This window comes from Suncus etruscus, chromosome 6, assembly GCF_024139225.1.
Source record: "Suncus etruscus isolate mSunEtr1 chromosome 6, mSunEtr1.pri.cur, whole genome shotgun sequence".
Lineage (NCBI taxonomy): Eukaryota > Metazoa > Chordata > Mammalia > Eulipotyphla > Soricidae > Suncus > Suncus etruscus.
Window position 1 is genome coordinate 11,403,230 of NC_064853.1, and position 14,221 is coordinate 11,417,450.

Here is a 14,221-nt window from a genome sequence, read left to right on the forward strand (position 1 = left end):
GTAATTTTCACAAAGGATGGTTCTCAAATTTTAATTTTCTGGGTATTTTCCTTTGGCTAATAGCAGTCAAGGAAATCTGGCCCTTTCCCAGTGTTAAAAAGTGAGACCATACGTTGCATCATTCAACAAAAACAATCTGAACACTGCTAAGTGTTCCTTGGCCCTATCCTCAAAGGGTCAAAGTCCCAGAACAGGCTGATTTATGAGCTGGGGTTCAGAGTCTCTATAAAGGGATGTGGAAAGCTGGAGAGTCAGGGCTGGGAGTTAGTTGATATATGAAAAGTATGGCAGGCAGTGAAGGGCAAGATTCTGCCTAACTCAAGGACAGGAAGAGCTATTCTGGCAGTAAGCAGGGGAAGGAGAGATCAAGCAAGAAGTGATCAGAGAGTTAAGACAAAAGTCAGAATCACATTGTTTTTTTAATGCAACTGGAGATTTAGACTGAAGCTTGAGTGGTGAGGGAATGGGGGCACATCTGTGGAGATGCTGGCAGAAGCCATGTCGCCTCATGCTGGGCAGGGCATGGATGATTTTTTTTTTCTTTCAGGAACTTCAGAAGAACACAGCTATTCCCAAATAGTCAAAACACACAGATCAAAAGATACATAGCATGGGATCGGATCCAGTCTTACAAAGGAAGGAAGTTGGGACTTAGGCTACTCTATGAGTGAAAAAAACATTTCCCTGGTTGAGATATGGTACAAAGGAAGCGATACTGTGAGACTTCTGTAATGAGAAAACCCACCAGAAGTCAAATCCAGAGAGAGAGGTTGAAGAACAGTTTGAGGATTAGAGGATGGGGTTGGGGTGGGGTGGAGCAGTTTTCTGTTTAGTAGTTACCCAATTTCAGTTAGAGATGAAAAAAATTCTGGAAATGGTAGTGGTGAAAATTGCCTGACTACGGCGGGGACAGTACAGCTGGTAAGGTGCTTGCTTTTTGCTACTCACCGGGATCCAAGCCCAGCACCACCGATGGTTCCCCCAGTACCACCAAAAAGTTAAGCCCTGAACACTGGAAGACATGGCCCCAAACAAAAAAACCAAAGAAGAACTGCACAACCATTAAACATATTTAATGTGAATGAATTGTTCACTCAAAAAGGGTTAAAATGAGGGCCAGAGAGATAGCACACTAGGGCATTTGCCTTGTATGCAGCTGATTCAAGATGGACAGTGGTTTGAATCCCCACATCCCAAATCTGCCAGGAGTGAACCCCTGAATGCCGCTGGGTGTGACCCCCCAAAAAAAACACAGAAAAAGGGTTAAAATGATAAATCTTTTATATATACAACACATGTATATATTATGCATATTGCATATTACTTATGCACAATATACTATTCACTATAATTTAAATATAATTATTTGCTTAAGTGGATCCTTTAATATTTCACTATAGTTGGCAAACACTGAAAACTTGTTATGTGCTAGCTGACCATGCAGAAAATGAGGCTGCCTAGGATCAGAGAAGCCTTAACCCAAAGATACACAGCTAGTGAAAGGGGTCATTCTGGGAAGACTAGAAGAACTGCACCCATCTTTTGGGTACCCAAGTTCACTTTCCACCAGCTCTGTTTTAAAACTGCTTCCACTATCTGGCTACCATTTGAAAGTAAAAAAGCACTTTTCATTAAACCTTCTCCCAGGCTATAGCCAAGTAAAACAGGTTTGGTATTTCCAGGTTGCAGACACTAGCCAGAGGCAATGCAGGAGACTTTTGGGGTGTGTTTAGAGTAACGCCCCACAGCCCAGAAGGGCTTTGAAGTTTCCCCCATCCCCACCCCAAAAAAAAAAAAAAAAAAAAAAGCCTAACAGCCGTGCAAATAAGTCTCCTAATAGAGGGGCACAACATAGAAAACCCTCACTAAACTACTAGGGAGTGAGCGCCAAAGAACTCTCAATATTTTTTGAAGGCGGTAGTTATCTAGAGAATACGGCCGCGCAGTCCTCCACCCGGCCCGGTAAGTCAGGTAGCGGCGGTGAGCCTGGAAAAAAAAAAAAAAAAAAATCCGGGCTGGAAGCGCGCAGGCGCAGAAGGAGCCTCGCCGCGGGCACCCAGTGGCAGCCTCGGCGTCCGTCTCACCTTTTCCCCTCGACACCTAGCACCCCGCAATCCAGAGCCATCGCCGCCGCCCGGGCCCCAGACGCCCTCAAACACCCCCCGACACCCCAGCTCGGCCCTGCCCCTGCCTTCCCTCGGTTGCACAATGGCGGGGCAAAGTCTCCCGAGGGTGGGAATTGCGGCCTTTGGGCGGGGACGCGCGGCGACCTAGCCGAGCCGAGCCGAGCCGAGCCGTGGACACCGCGGGGCGCCCAGTCAGTCAGTCAGTCAGTCAGTCAGTCAGTCAGTCAGTCAGTGGGGTGCAGTCGGCCAGAGCCCCGAGATCCCCCTCAGGAGCCGCCGCCCCCCGCCTCCGCCTCAGCCATGGCGGCGGAAGTTCGTAGACGTCAGCAGGCCCGGGTTAAAGGAGAAGCCCCCGCGAACGCCGCCGCCGCGCTCAGTCATGAGGAGCCGCTGGCCATGGCGTCGGCCGAAACGCTGACCGTCTTCCTGAAGCTGCTGGCCGCCGGCTTCTACGGCGTGAGCTCCTTCCTGCTCGTCGTGGTCAACAAGAGCGTGCTCACCAGCTACAGGTAGCGCCGCCCGCCCGGACGCCCGCCCGGCCCGGCCCGGCCCGGCCCGACCCGGCCCCGGCTCTCAACTCCGCGCCCTCCTGTGCGAGCCGGCAAAGTTGCGCGCCTCGCGGGGGCTGCGCGCACGGAGGGTGGGCTGGCTCCCTGACCCCCACCACCGAGCACCCCGCCTTTTCCCCCACCCCCCACCACTCCCAAAGCTCTGGGGGGGTCTCCCCTGGCTCCAGCCTCAAGGAAGGTCCTGGGGGATGGCTGACAGCCGAGTTCTCTCTTGCCCCACTGTGACCCCGGGAGAGCTGGGCAAGCCAGGCTGTCACTGGGATGTCACCATCAACTCTCATTTATACATCTAGATATTAGAGACCTAGAATATGTACTAGATCTCTCTATTGTATTGTACATCTACAACATATATCTATGTTGTGTTAGAGATCTCTCATATATACTAGATCTCTATAGTAGAGATCTCTCATGTGTCATATAGATCTATTTACATTAGAGATCTCTCATATATACTCTGAGATCTCCCATGTGTCATATAGATCTATTTACATTAGAGATCTCTCATATATACTCTATTAGAGATCTCTCATGTGTCATATAGATCTACTTACATTAGAGATCTCTCATATATACTCTATTAGAGATCTCTCATGTGTCATATAGATCTATTTACATTAGAGATCTCTCATATATATTCTATTAGAGATCTCTCATGTGTCATATAGATCTATTTACATTAAAGATCTCTCATATATACTCTATTAGAGATCTCTCATGTGTCATATAGATCTATTTACATTAGAGATCTCTCATATATACTAGATATCTAGGCTATATTATAGACCTATTATATATATCATATTAGATCTATAATCTATTATAGATCTATAATAATAATAGCTATGTTATCTATATTATAGGTCTATGCTATAGAATATATATTCTGTTATATGAGATCTAGACTATATTATAGATCCAAATGGTATTACAGGTCTATAAGATATATCTTTTTATTACTATCACTGGGCTTCACCCAGGGCTGATATGGCTTAGTGGGGCTAAAAAGGGGTGCATGCAGTCCTTGCAAAAATAATAATAATAATAATAATAATAATAAGTTCCAGGGGAAATTTTCATAGCAGGTTGGGAAAATGGGAGAGACAGGACAAGACAGGGCAAGTGGCCCAGCCCGAGGGTGCACAGTCCTGTTCAGCCCCCAGTGATTTCTTTTTTTTTTCTTCTTCTTCTTTGGAGAAGATCCCCAGCAGGGAGGTGGTGGGTTTGGTTCAAAAATAAATAATACATGAAAATTTAAAATGTATTTTTAGGTTGTTGATTTTGTATCTTACATGTACAGAGCTGTTTCTTTCTTTCTTTTTTTTTTGTTCGTTTGTTTTTGTTTGTTTTTTTGTAGGTTTCCCTCCTCGCTGTGTGTTGGACTTGGCCAGGTTAGTTGGAATCCTCTGCCATAACGCGGTCGGTGTCTGTTAGCAACTTGTGTGTGTCTTTTCTTAAGTCGAACAGTGAACCTGTGTTCTCTGCCTGTAGATGGTGGCCACCGTGGCGGTTCTTTGGGTGGGCAAAACGCTCAGAGTAGTCACGTTTCCTGACCTGGACAGAAATGTACCTCGAAAGGTAAAATAAAAAAATGCAACCCCCTAAACAAATATGCAAAAAAAAATTAAAATTAAAATAAAAAACAAGCAACCCTTCCCTCAAAACAGAATGCTTCATTTTCACGACATTAAAGCAAAAACAACAACAACAACTAATTCCTTGCTTATGGAAATGCTTCAGCCTAGAAATCAACCATCCAAGTGGGCATGATAAATGCAGTATTTTTTCAAAAGAAAAACAGATCATTTCTTAAAGAAAATTACAAAAAAAAAAGATTTCTTAAAGAAAATTCAAAAAGAGGAATCTTAGAAATCTTGTGCTCTGGTTTAGTTAATGGAGCTTGTTGGGAAGATAAGGGTTTTGCATTTTGGATATTTATCTAATCTGGCCAGTGTGTTCTGCATTCATTATTCTTTGGGTTTATTTTCTGGTACTATTTGCCTGTGCTTGACTCCACTGGAGACTGAATTGCCTTTTCTTTTGCTGCTGACCTTAGAGCCTTGGGCTAATGCATTATTATGTGCAGAGCAAATGTTTTTCTTTAATATGGTTTGACCAGTTGCCTGTTTCTGCTCTTCCCCACCCTCTATGCCTCTGCCATAGTATTTATCCATGAATAAACTAAACGTTACTTACTGCTTCCTAGAGCCAACATTGTGTACAAAAACTAATCTTATGTTTTTAGTGGGAAGAATTCGGTCATATACACAACTGCTCTGTTTGAAAGGATCTTGTTTCAACTATCTTTATTATTGAGTTTTGTTATCCCTTTTTAAATTTTCTAGACGTTTCCACTACCTCTACTATATTTTGGGAACCAAATCACAGGACTGTTCAGCACAAAGAAACTGAAGTATGGATAACTTTATTTTACTAGGGAGGGTTATAGAATGTGTTATTAAAATTGTATGTGGATGCCAACTACTTAGTACATTGATTTTATTTTATTTTTTTTGAATCTGGGAAATAAAAGAAGGGATCAGAAAATCTCTGTTAATAAATAATGAAGATTCAGTTAAAGGTTTAGTGTAAGCTTTTTGTTTTAAGAGGACTTCCTGCTCGTCCTTCTTGCTGGGAAAATACTTTGATGATGGAAGTCTATGAATGTCATAAAGGATTTTCATTGTTTTTCTAGACCTATGGTAGGTTTTAGCTAAGCTGCTAAGATTTTGGTTCCTTAGTATATTTCATAAATGTAAATTTCTGGAAAATTCTCCACTCAGAATCAGAGGGTGGCTGTGGGAACTTTTCATCATTTTTTCAGCATTTAAATAATACCATCCAGTGACAGCCTGATGCAAATATGAGTACTGTTTGATCTATGACATTATAGCTATGAAGGCAGCACACACATTTAGAAAGAATAAATAGAGCTTTCTACTCTGTGACAGCACAGCCATCCTTTAAGCTCCCAGTTCTTGACTTCTCCTCATAAGGAATGTAACATGTACTGGGTGTGTGTGGTTTTAACCACACACACAGGGAAACCATTTAACAGGAGCCCATGGCTTCATCTCTAAACCTCTCGAACAAGGGGAGATCTCTGGAGCTAGAGACACAGTGCTCTTTTCTCTTTCTTCAGCCCAAGATCTCACCATCACCTAGATGCTTCCCAAGGAGAGAGATCATATTTATCTTGGGCGGGGCGTGATGCTGCTGGTCTCTTTCTCCATCTTTTAGCCCTTTGGGAAAGAAATGCAGGCTTCTTGCAGATGCCCCTTAGAGTTTCCACTTTTCCATCTGTAGGCACCCATTCATTCATGCACACGCAGCTTCTTCGCTTGCTTAATTGAAGGAGGAGTGCGATGACAGATATATTATAAGAAGCTGTTTGTTTGACAGAGCAAGCAAAATGCTTTGAGAAATTAGAGCAAGACAAAATTATTTCCACAAAAGGAAAAGTCCAGGAATGTTGCATGTATGTTTTAGAGGGTGAAAGGTTGAGAGGAGAGTTCAGTGGAGGGAAGGAATAAGAAAGGCATTTTTTCTGTGTAAGACATAACCACACAGTCACTGTCAGGGCTGTTTACCTAACAAGTAGATAAAATGGGAGGGGGGGGGGAAATGAGTGTTTTTAATTTCTGATAAAATATGTATTATCTCTCCCTTTTTGTACTTAGTTTGTGGGTTCTCATCTCTAGTTCTTCATAAAAGCTAACCCTTTGAGATTTTCATGTGAGAATTATTTTTAGAGAAATAAAGATTTAATTAGCATGGAGATTCTATAACAAGAAAAAGATCATGTTTTTTCATATTAACTTAGAGAATCTTAGTTTAAGTATTTTTCTTTTTCTTTTACCTAATTGTTGCATTTTTCTTAATAGCTTGCCAATGTTTACAGTTCTGAGAAGGTTCTCTATCCTGTTTACAATGTTTGCTGAAGGAGTCTTACTCAAGTAAGTTAATTTCTAATATCTTAGGTTTTTAACAAACTACAGTCACCTTACAAAGTTGATGGGTTTCAGGGATTCAACAACTGTAAGGCCTTAACTCCTATATTGTCTCTTCCTCCCTATGGTTTAGGTCTTAAATAATGTTCACGTTTTGATTACTTTGACTATAAATGTGTTTCATTTTTTATTTCTTTCTCTTTGTCCACACCCAGTGAGTAGTTCTCAGGGCTTATCCTGAGATCACTCATGGTGGGCTCATGGACCATATGGGGTGCCTGGGATTGAACCTGGAGATTGGTCAAATGCAAATCAAATATCCTGACATTTATTCACACCCTCTCTCTTTTTCCCCCTCTCTCCTCTCTCCTGTGTTTGATACTTTTGTACATAAATTCTGATTTGTAAAAGGTAATAAAAACTAATAAGGAAAACAAATATAAGTATATAAAAATTTAAGGTTTTTCATTAAAAATTCTTTTAAACATCTAACTTCTTGGGAACATTGAATATATAATGAAAAATTAAAAAAAATTTTTTTTTTAGTTTTTGGATCATATATATTGGTGGTCAGAGCTTACTTTTGGCTTTATGCTCAGGGATCACTTCTGGCTAGATCCTTGGAATTCAACACAGTTTGGCTATGTGCAAGTCAAGTACCCCATCTGCTGTACTCCAGCCCTTATTTATAGCATTTTATTATTACTATTATTATTATTTGGGGGGACACTGCTGTGTTCAGGGGTTACTTCAGGCTCTTCACTCAGGAATCAATTCTGGGGGCCTTGTGGGACATATGGGATGCCACGATCCAACCCAAGTCAACTGAGTACAAGGCAAATGTCCTACCTGCTATACTATTGCTCCAGCCTCTTACAGCTTTTAAAAGACATTATGTCATTTGGAGACCCATGTTGTAATTTAAACTGTTTAGTGAATAAACTGTGTTTAGTGACTACAGACAAATAATATAAAAAACTTTATTTTTCAGGAAGACTTTTTCTTGGAGTATTAAGATGACTGTATTTGCTATGATTATTGGAGCCTTTGTAGCTGCCAGGTAAGATGTGGGCTGATGTAAAATTTATAAAGTTACATGGATATGACCTGGATTGGACAAACTAGTTTGCCTGGAGCCTAGATTTGGTCTTATGTCAGGAAACTTCAGGGGTAGGGTCTCCTTGTATTTAGGCCAAGGTTTCTCCTTTCCATGTCCCCCATACTTTGGTGGGCCTATGTAAACAATAATTGCCACTCTAACACCGTTTTTACTGTGCTCCTTTGACTTTAAACTTTAAAAAAAAACCCACTTAAGTTATATTGAAATTATTTGTAATTATTGATAGGATGTGATATAGTTATAGACTAGAGTCATGTCATTAGAAAACATCTGTTAATTTTTTTAAAAATTAAATCTTTCTGGCTCTGTTAAGATAAAACCTGACAATAACAAACTCAAAATTCTTTTTCTTTATTTGTTTTTGGGCCACTCAGTATTACCTAGGGCTTACTTCTGACTATACTCACAGATCACTCCTGGTGGGGCATAGGAAGTACCTGGGATTGAACCTGGGTTAACCACTTGCAAGGCAAATACCCTGCCTGCTATACTAGCTCACTGGCCTCTTAATTGGAATGTCGTTTCGTTTTTGGTTTGAAGGCCATACCTGGCACTGCTCAGGGCTTTCTTCTGGCTCTCTGCTTAGGGATCACTCCTGACAGAACCAGGGGGACTATATGTGCTGTTAAGGGTTGAGCCTGGATCTGCTGCACAAAAGGCAAATGCCCTACCTATTGTACTATCACTATCACTGTAAACCCCCCCCCCCCAACTCTCAAAATTCTTAACAGTTAAATTTATATAATTTAGGACTTAGGGCCTGTCTTCCTCTTTACTGAACATATGCCATATGCCACACAGTATGTTTGACATTTTATACAGATTATTTACAACTTTTCAATAACTGAGAGGTAATGTGGGCATAGATCCTATTTCATAGTTGAGGAAATTAAAACCTAAACTTAATATTACCTACTTGAGATCACATAACTCAGAAATTATAGGGTTGGAATTTGATTCCAGACCCTGGGTGCTTTTACAGAAGATAAGGTATTCTTTAGTCAGTGAGCTACTAAAGACAGTGAGTGTGTCTCATCCGAGTCAGTAAATGTGGGATAACAAATAAGTTTGCTTTATTCCATCTCCTTGTGTTTTGTCCAAGTGTTTGGCAGTCTATTAAATTATAAAACCTGCACTTTCATGATTAGGTTTTAGTTGTAAAATGCATGGTATCAACATATATCTAAAAAAAAATCAGAAATTTAAAATGATGCCTGAAACTCTCCTTCAACATTTCACAAGTTCATTGCATGCATCTATGGATTTGCTGGTACAACAAACTCTGAGTCACATGTTTTCCATGTGAGGGTGCCAATGTGCCTCTTGGATCAACTCTAACTTTACTTTTGGTAAAGGGGTGTGTGTTTCAGGGGGTAGAGGGTATATATAAGTCCTGTTCTGTTCTACCCAGTGTAGAAGACATATTTTATATTGAAAGAAAATAGAATAGATACAGAATAGAAAATCGATAAAGAATTTGATTGTATTGGTTAGACTGCACTGTCGCCTTGGGAAACCATTCTTTGAGGCATTTCCTTTAAGCTGGTGGGATCTAAGATTGAGCTACACAATTTAATGAGGGCTTACTTAGGTTTTCAAGGGGATTACAGTCTGGACTGGCCTTACCTGGTTACAGCCTTTGACTTGGGAAAGAAAGAGATGGGGAAGATGGGAGTCTAAGGTAGAAGGGCTTTCAGGCTGTGCAGTAAGCTAGTAGTACTACGTCAACTTACTGGAATTCTTAGAAGTCTCATTCCTAATAGTAGTTCAATGGTAACTATATTTTAATGTCAGACTATAAGCTATCATTTTAGCTAAGGTGTTAAAATCTGCCTTTGGCATTTTTTGTTTTTTGTTTGTTTTTGGGTCACACCCGGCGGCCCTCGGGTTACTCCTGGCTCTGCCCTCAGAAATTGCTCTTAGCATATGGGATGCCGGGATTTGAACCACCGTCTGTCCTGTGTTGGCCCGTGTGCAAGGCAAATGCCCTACCACTGTGCTGTCATCCAGCATCCTTTTTTAAAAATTCGTTCTCACTTGCTAAGTTTTTTGTTTTAGTTTTGAGGCCACATTCAGCAGTGCTCAGAGATTACTCCTGGCTCTGCACATGGGGACTATTCCTAGTGAGCTCAAAGTACCATATGGACTGCCAGCAGTTGACTCTGGATCAGCTGTGTATAAGACAAGCTCCTTACCTGCTGAACTATCAATCTGGTCTGATTGACCAACTTCCTACCTTATACATGGTGCTCCACTAAATACTAGATGACTTCCATTTCCCCTTTCCTGCTAGTTCTGTCTCCTAGGCTCACAGAAAATTTGGGTGGCATGCGTTTTTATATGCTTAGATACTATAGTAGCTTGATGTCAGTTCAAACTAACCGCCATCCTTTAGGTCTGAAATTCCACCCACTGGTTCCACTACCTGTGCAGCAGAATCTGACTTTTTTATGAGAACCTTTGAAAAAAGACTTAACTTCAGCTGTCTGGTTTTCTTATCTATAAGTTTGAGTTCTGCTGCCTTCTGCCTGCTTCACTTATGGCTGTTGGTTGCTGCTGCTTATTTGACTTTGAATCCAGAGCATCATCGTTAATGATTATGTTAAAAGTGTTAATGCCTCTGATTTCTGAGAAGTCTCTTTCTGAGCATTAAGTTGCTTTCCCGGAACCGAGATCCAGGCAAACCTGGTCACTGATAAATGTGTTCTTGCAACTATTGTAATTCAGGCGTATTGAAAATGAAATGCATGCTCTTTATAAAATGTAAGTTGTCATTAAGGTGTTGCTTATGTTTTGCAGCTCTGACTTGGCATTTGATCTGGAAGGATATGTTTTCATTCTGGTAAATGATGTCCTGACAGCAGCAAATGGTGCATACGTGAAACAAAAATTAGATTCAAAAGTAAGTAGCAATCTAAAGCTTCCTTAACAGATGCTTTCTAATGTCAGCTTGTCAGGTTTGGCAGGAAGTTTAGACATACTTAGGAGGAATGGGAAAGACATAGGTGCTGGGGTAAGATGTACTCACAAGAAATAAAGCTATTTCTTTTTTTTTTTTTTTTTTTTTTTTTTGAGCCACACCTGGTGACGCTTAGGGGTTACTCCTGTCTATGCGCTCAGAAGTCGCTCCTGGCTTGGGGGACCATATGGGATGCCAGGGGATAGAACTGCTGTCCATCCTAGGCTAGCGCAGGCAAGGCAGGCACCTTACCTCTAGCGCCACCGCACCGGCCCCAAAACTTTTTCTAAGTTAGGATAAGAGGAATGTTGCCCTTGAGGGATTTAGAGAAAGGAATCATTAAAGTACATGCTTGTTAAGAGCTTTTTGTTTGTTTGTTTGTTTGTTTTTTTGTTTTTGGGCCACACCCGGCGGTGCTCAGGGGTTACTCCTGGCTGTCTGCTCAGAAATAGCTCCTGGCAGGCACGGGGGACCATATGGGACACCGGGATTCGAACCAACCACCTTTGGTCCTGGATTGGCTGCTTGCAAGGCAAACACCGCTGTGCTATCTCTCCGGGCCCTGTTAAGAGCATTTTAATGTTCTTTATTTATGACTCCTCTTTTCCTGAGAAATTTTTACATGAACCTAGGTAAAATAGGACCATAAAATAGGTCAACAAATAAAACATTTATGATAATAAGTCATAAATATATTTTTAAATGTTTTGTCTCTCCCTCCATTCAGTTGCAACCCACAGTCTAAAAGACTAAGTTAATTTTCAGAGTACTAGGTTGGCAGGGACTGGAGAAGATGGGTATTTTGGGCTATTTGTTTATCATTGACTATTTGTCCTACAAATAATAGCAAACTTGAGAGAACATTAGAACTTTTTGTGCACACATGAACTTTATTTATTAGTTTTGGACTAAGCAGTAAGCACATAGGAGCATGTGTTTGTGTGTGTAAGCACACAGGGATGTGTGTGTGTGTGTGTGTGTGTGTGTGTGTGTGTGTGTGTGTGTGTGTGTGTGTGTAGGTGTAGCTATGTTCTTGGAATGTTGACACTCTCTAATTTATTTACTTAATTTTAAGATACTTCCATGGCAGTCAAATCCTTTCAAGATGGTGAGTAGGTGAATTGGAGCCACACCTGACATGGCTTAGGGCTTCTCCTGACTCTACTCAGATCACTCCTGGCAGTGCTCAAAGGACTGTGTGATTATGGGGATTAAACCAAGATTGAGTGCAAGGCAAGGCAAGCACTTTAAGTCTTGTACTGTCTCTTTGTCCCTTTCTTTTTAGATTAAGTCAGATTTTAGGAAGCTGAATGATTTGAGCCATGTTACTTTTACTATGTTAGGTGTAGAATTACTTTATTATAGGACTCCATTACTAGAGGAAGCTTATATGGACCTCAACTTTATCATAGAGTTGTTGGTGAAGGAGACTTTTTTTTTAATCATAATGCAGACTCATAACACCCACATGAGGTATTTGTCCTAGCTGTTAGAGAAGTTCTAAACAGTGAGTGGATTTTTATCTCACAGTTAAACTTGTAACTGACCATGGCTTCATCTTACTTTCTGCCCATCTTTTTCTCACTGGACCAGATGACCTTAACTGTTTGGTTCTTACTTGCTTTATTTATAGGTACAGTGTTTCTGAAAGGATTTCAGATCCATTTTTTGGAATTCACATCATAAACACAAATATTACGTAGTGTTAATAGTATTAGTGTTGAGTATGTATTGTACTTGGCAGGCCACTTGCTTTCTCTATAAGAAAACTGCACGCTCAGATAAATTTTGTCTTGAATATCCTTGACTAACTTGGTGTCGCTATTTATGTTACTTATAGATACTATTTTCATACTTCTTTTGCCTTATTTTCCATTCAGTTCCTGCCAGAAATCTGTACGATGTTTGAATTTTAATGTAAACTATTAAACTATAGTATATTTATGAAATAGCTAGAGATTTTGAAATGGTTAGAAGGGAAGCAATTAGAAAATGTTTTGTTCTATTTTTTTGGTTTTGCAGCCAAACTTGGCAGAAGCCATGGCTTATTTATTCCTGGCTTGTATTTACTCAGGGATCCAGGGATCATTCTTTTCTTTGGGGGGGGGGGGGGCACACCCCATGACGCTTGGGTTACTCCTGGGTATGCGCTCTGAAATCACTCCTGGCGTGGCTTGGGGGACCATGTGGGATGTCAGGATTGAACCATGGTCCGTCCTAGGTCAGCGCATTCAAGGCAGACACCCTACTGCAGCACCACCACTCTGGCTCCATCAGGGATCACTCTTGACAACAAGGCTTGTGGGAATTAGATTGGGTTCCAGGTATCAAACCCTGTCATCCATGTGTAAAGCAAGTACTTTACCCACTGTATTGCTCTAATACTTAGAGAACTTTTTAGCTGTATCTAAAAAAAAACTAATTTGAAAGTTTTATTGTTTTTTTTTTCTTAGCTCGTTTGCTACTTTGAAGCCTATTAATATGAAGAAAATTAAACTTTTTTTTTAATCCAGTAGTGCCAGCTAAGTATACTGGTGCCGTGTAACAGATTGTTCTGTGGTGATGAAAATCTCTATATCCTGTATTGGTGGTGTTAACAGCAGTAAGCTAGGCCCATGTGACGGCGGAGTATTTGATAAGGAACAGTGAGTTGAATGAGTGGTTTCATGTAATGATAGTTAATAGAAATAGCTACCTTTGGTTAGTACCTACATAGTAAACAGCAGAGTCTATCAGTGTTCTTAATCTTTTTCAATGAGCTTCTTCCAACCATGTTCCCTTCGCCTGGCCCGGTGTGTTACTGGTTACTCTCCTAGTTTTATGCTGTTGCCCACCCACCACCCCCAGTTTGTGCAGTTTTCACGTGTGGCCACCTTAGTATATCCTAGTAACCCACAGGGGACCATATGATCTCTTACTAAGAAATGCTGATCTAGGGTATATATGTATTTTAAGAAAAAAGAACTTAAGAAAAAAACAAAGGGGCTTCTCTCTCTCTCTCTTTTTTTTTTCTTTGGTTTTTCGGGCCACATCCATTTGATGCTCAGGGGTTACTCCTGGCTAAGCGCTCAGAAATTACCCCTTGTTTAGGGGGACCATATGGGATGCCGGGGGATAGAACTGCGGTCCTTCCTCGGCTAGTGCTCGCAAGGCAAACACCTTACCTCTAGCGCCACCTCGCCGGAAAGGGGCTTCTCTTAAGAGAGCCCTGAGATTTCTCATTATATGACTTAGGAATTTACTCATCTTTGAGCATTTTAGTGCTTTGATTTGCTTTTCACGGTTCCTGGATTAGGAGCGAGAAACTAGAAGATGGAATCTTTCTTAGGCAATACTAAGTTTATCAGCGGTGTAAACAGCAGGAAAATAAAAGTCAGGTCTCCCTGACGCAACAAAAAGAATTAGGGCCTTTAAGCATTAGTATCCTGAGCAACGCTGAGTAAGGACACAATCCAGTATGGCATGTTTGCAGTCATACCCTAAATTAACTTTGAGTG

At 41.0% G+C, this 14,221-nt stretch overlaps 2 protein-coding genes across 2 annotated transcripts in view; both read left to right on the forward strand.

Moving 5' to 3' along the window:
- C6H1orf141 (chromosome 6 C1orf141 homolog) overlaps positions 1-2,274 on the forward strand; it is a 40,197-nt gene extending 37,923 nt beyond the window's left edge. The window contains exons 9-10 of the mRNA XM_049775453.1: positions 1,878-1,962; positions 2,105-2,274. Of these exons, the coding sequence (XP_049631410.1) occupies positions 1,878-1,962; positions 2,105-2,274 (255 nt within the window). The remainder of the gene's footprint in view (positions 1-1,877; positions 1,963-2,104) is intronic.
- A 132-nt stretch (positions 2,275-2,406) lies between these two features.
- SLC35D1 (solute carrier family 35 member D1) overlaps positions 2,407-14,221 on the forward strand; it is a 34,253-nt gene continuing 22,438 nt past the window's right edge. The window contains exons 1-7 of the mRNA XM_049774416.1: positions 2,407-2,635; positions 4,053-4,086; positions 4,187-4,273; positions 5,041-5,108; positions 6,580-6,651; positions 7,637-7,705; positions 10,565-10,667. Of these exons, the coding sequence (XP_049630373.1) occupies positions 2,427-2,635; positions 4,053-4,086; positions 4,187-4,273; positions 5,041-5,108; positions 6,580-6,651; positions 7,637-7,705; positions 10,565-10,667 (642 nt within the window). The 5' untranslated portion in view covers positions 2,407-2,426. The remainder of the gene's footprint in view (positions 2,636-4,052; positions 4,087-4,186; positions 4,274-5,040; positions 5,109-6,579; positions 6,652-7,636; positions 7,706-10,564; positions 10,668-14,221) is intronic.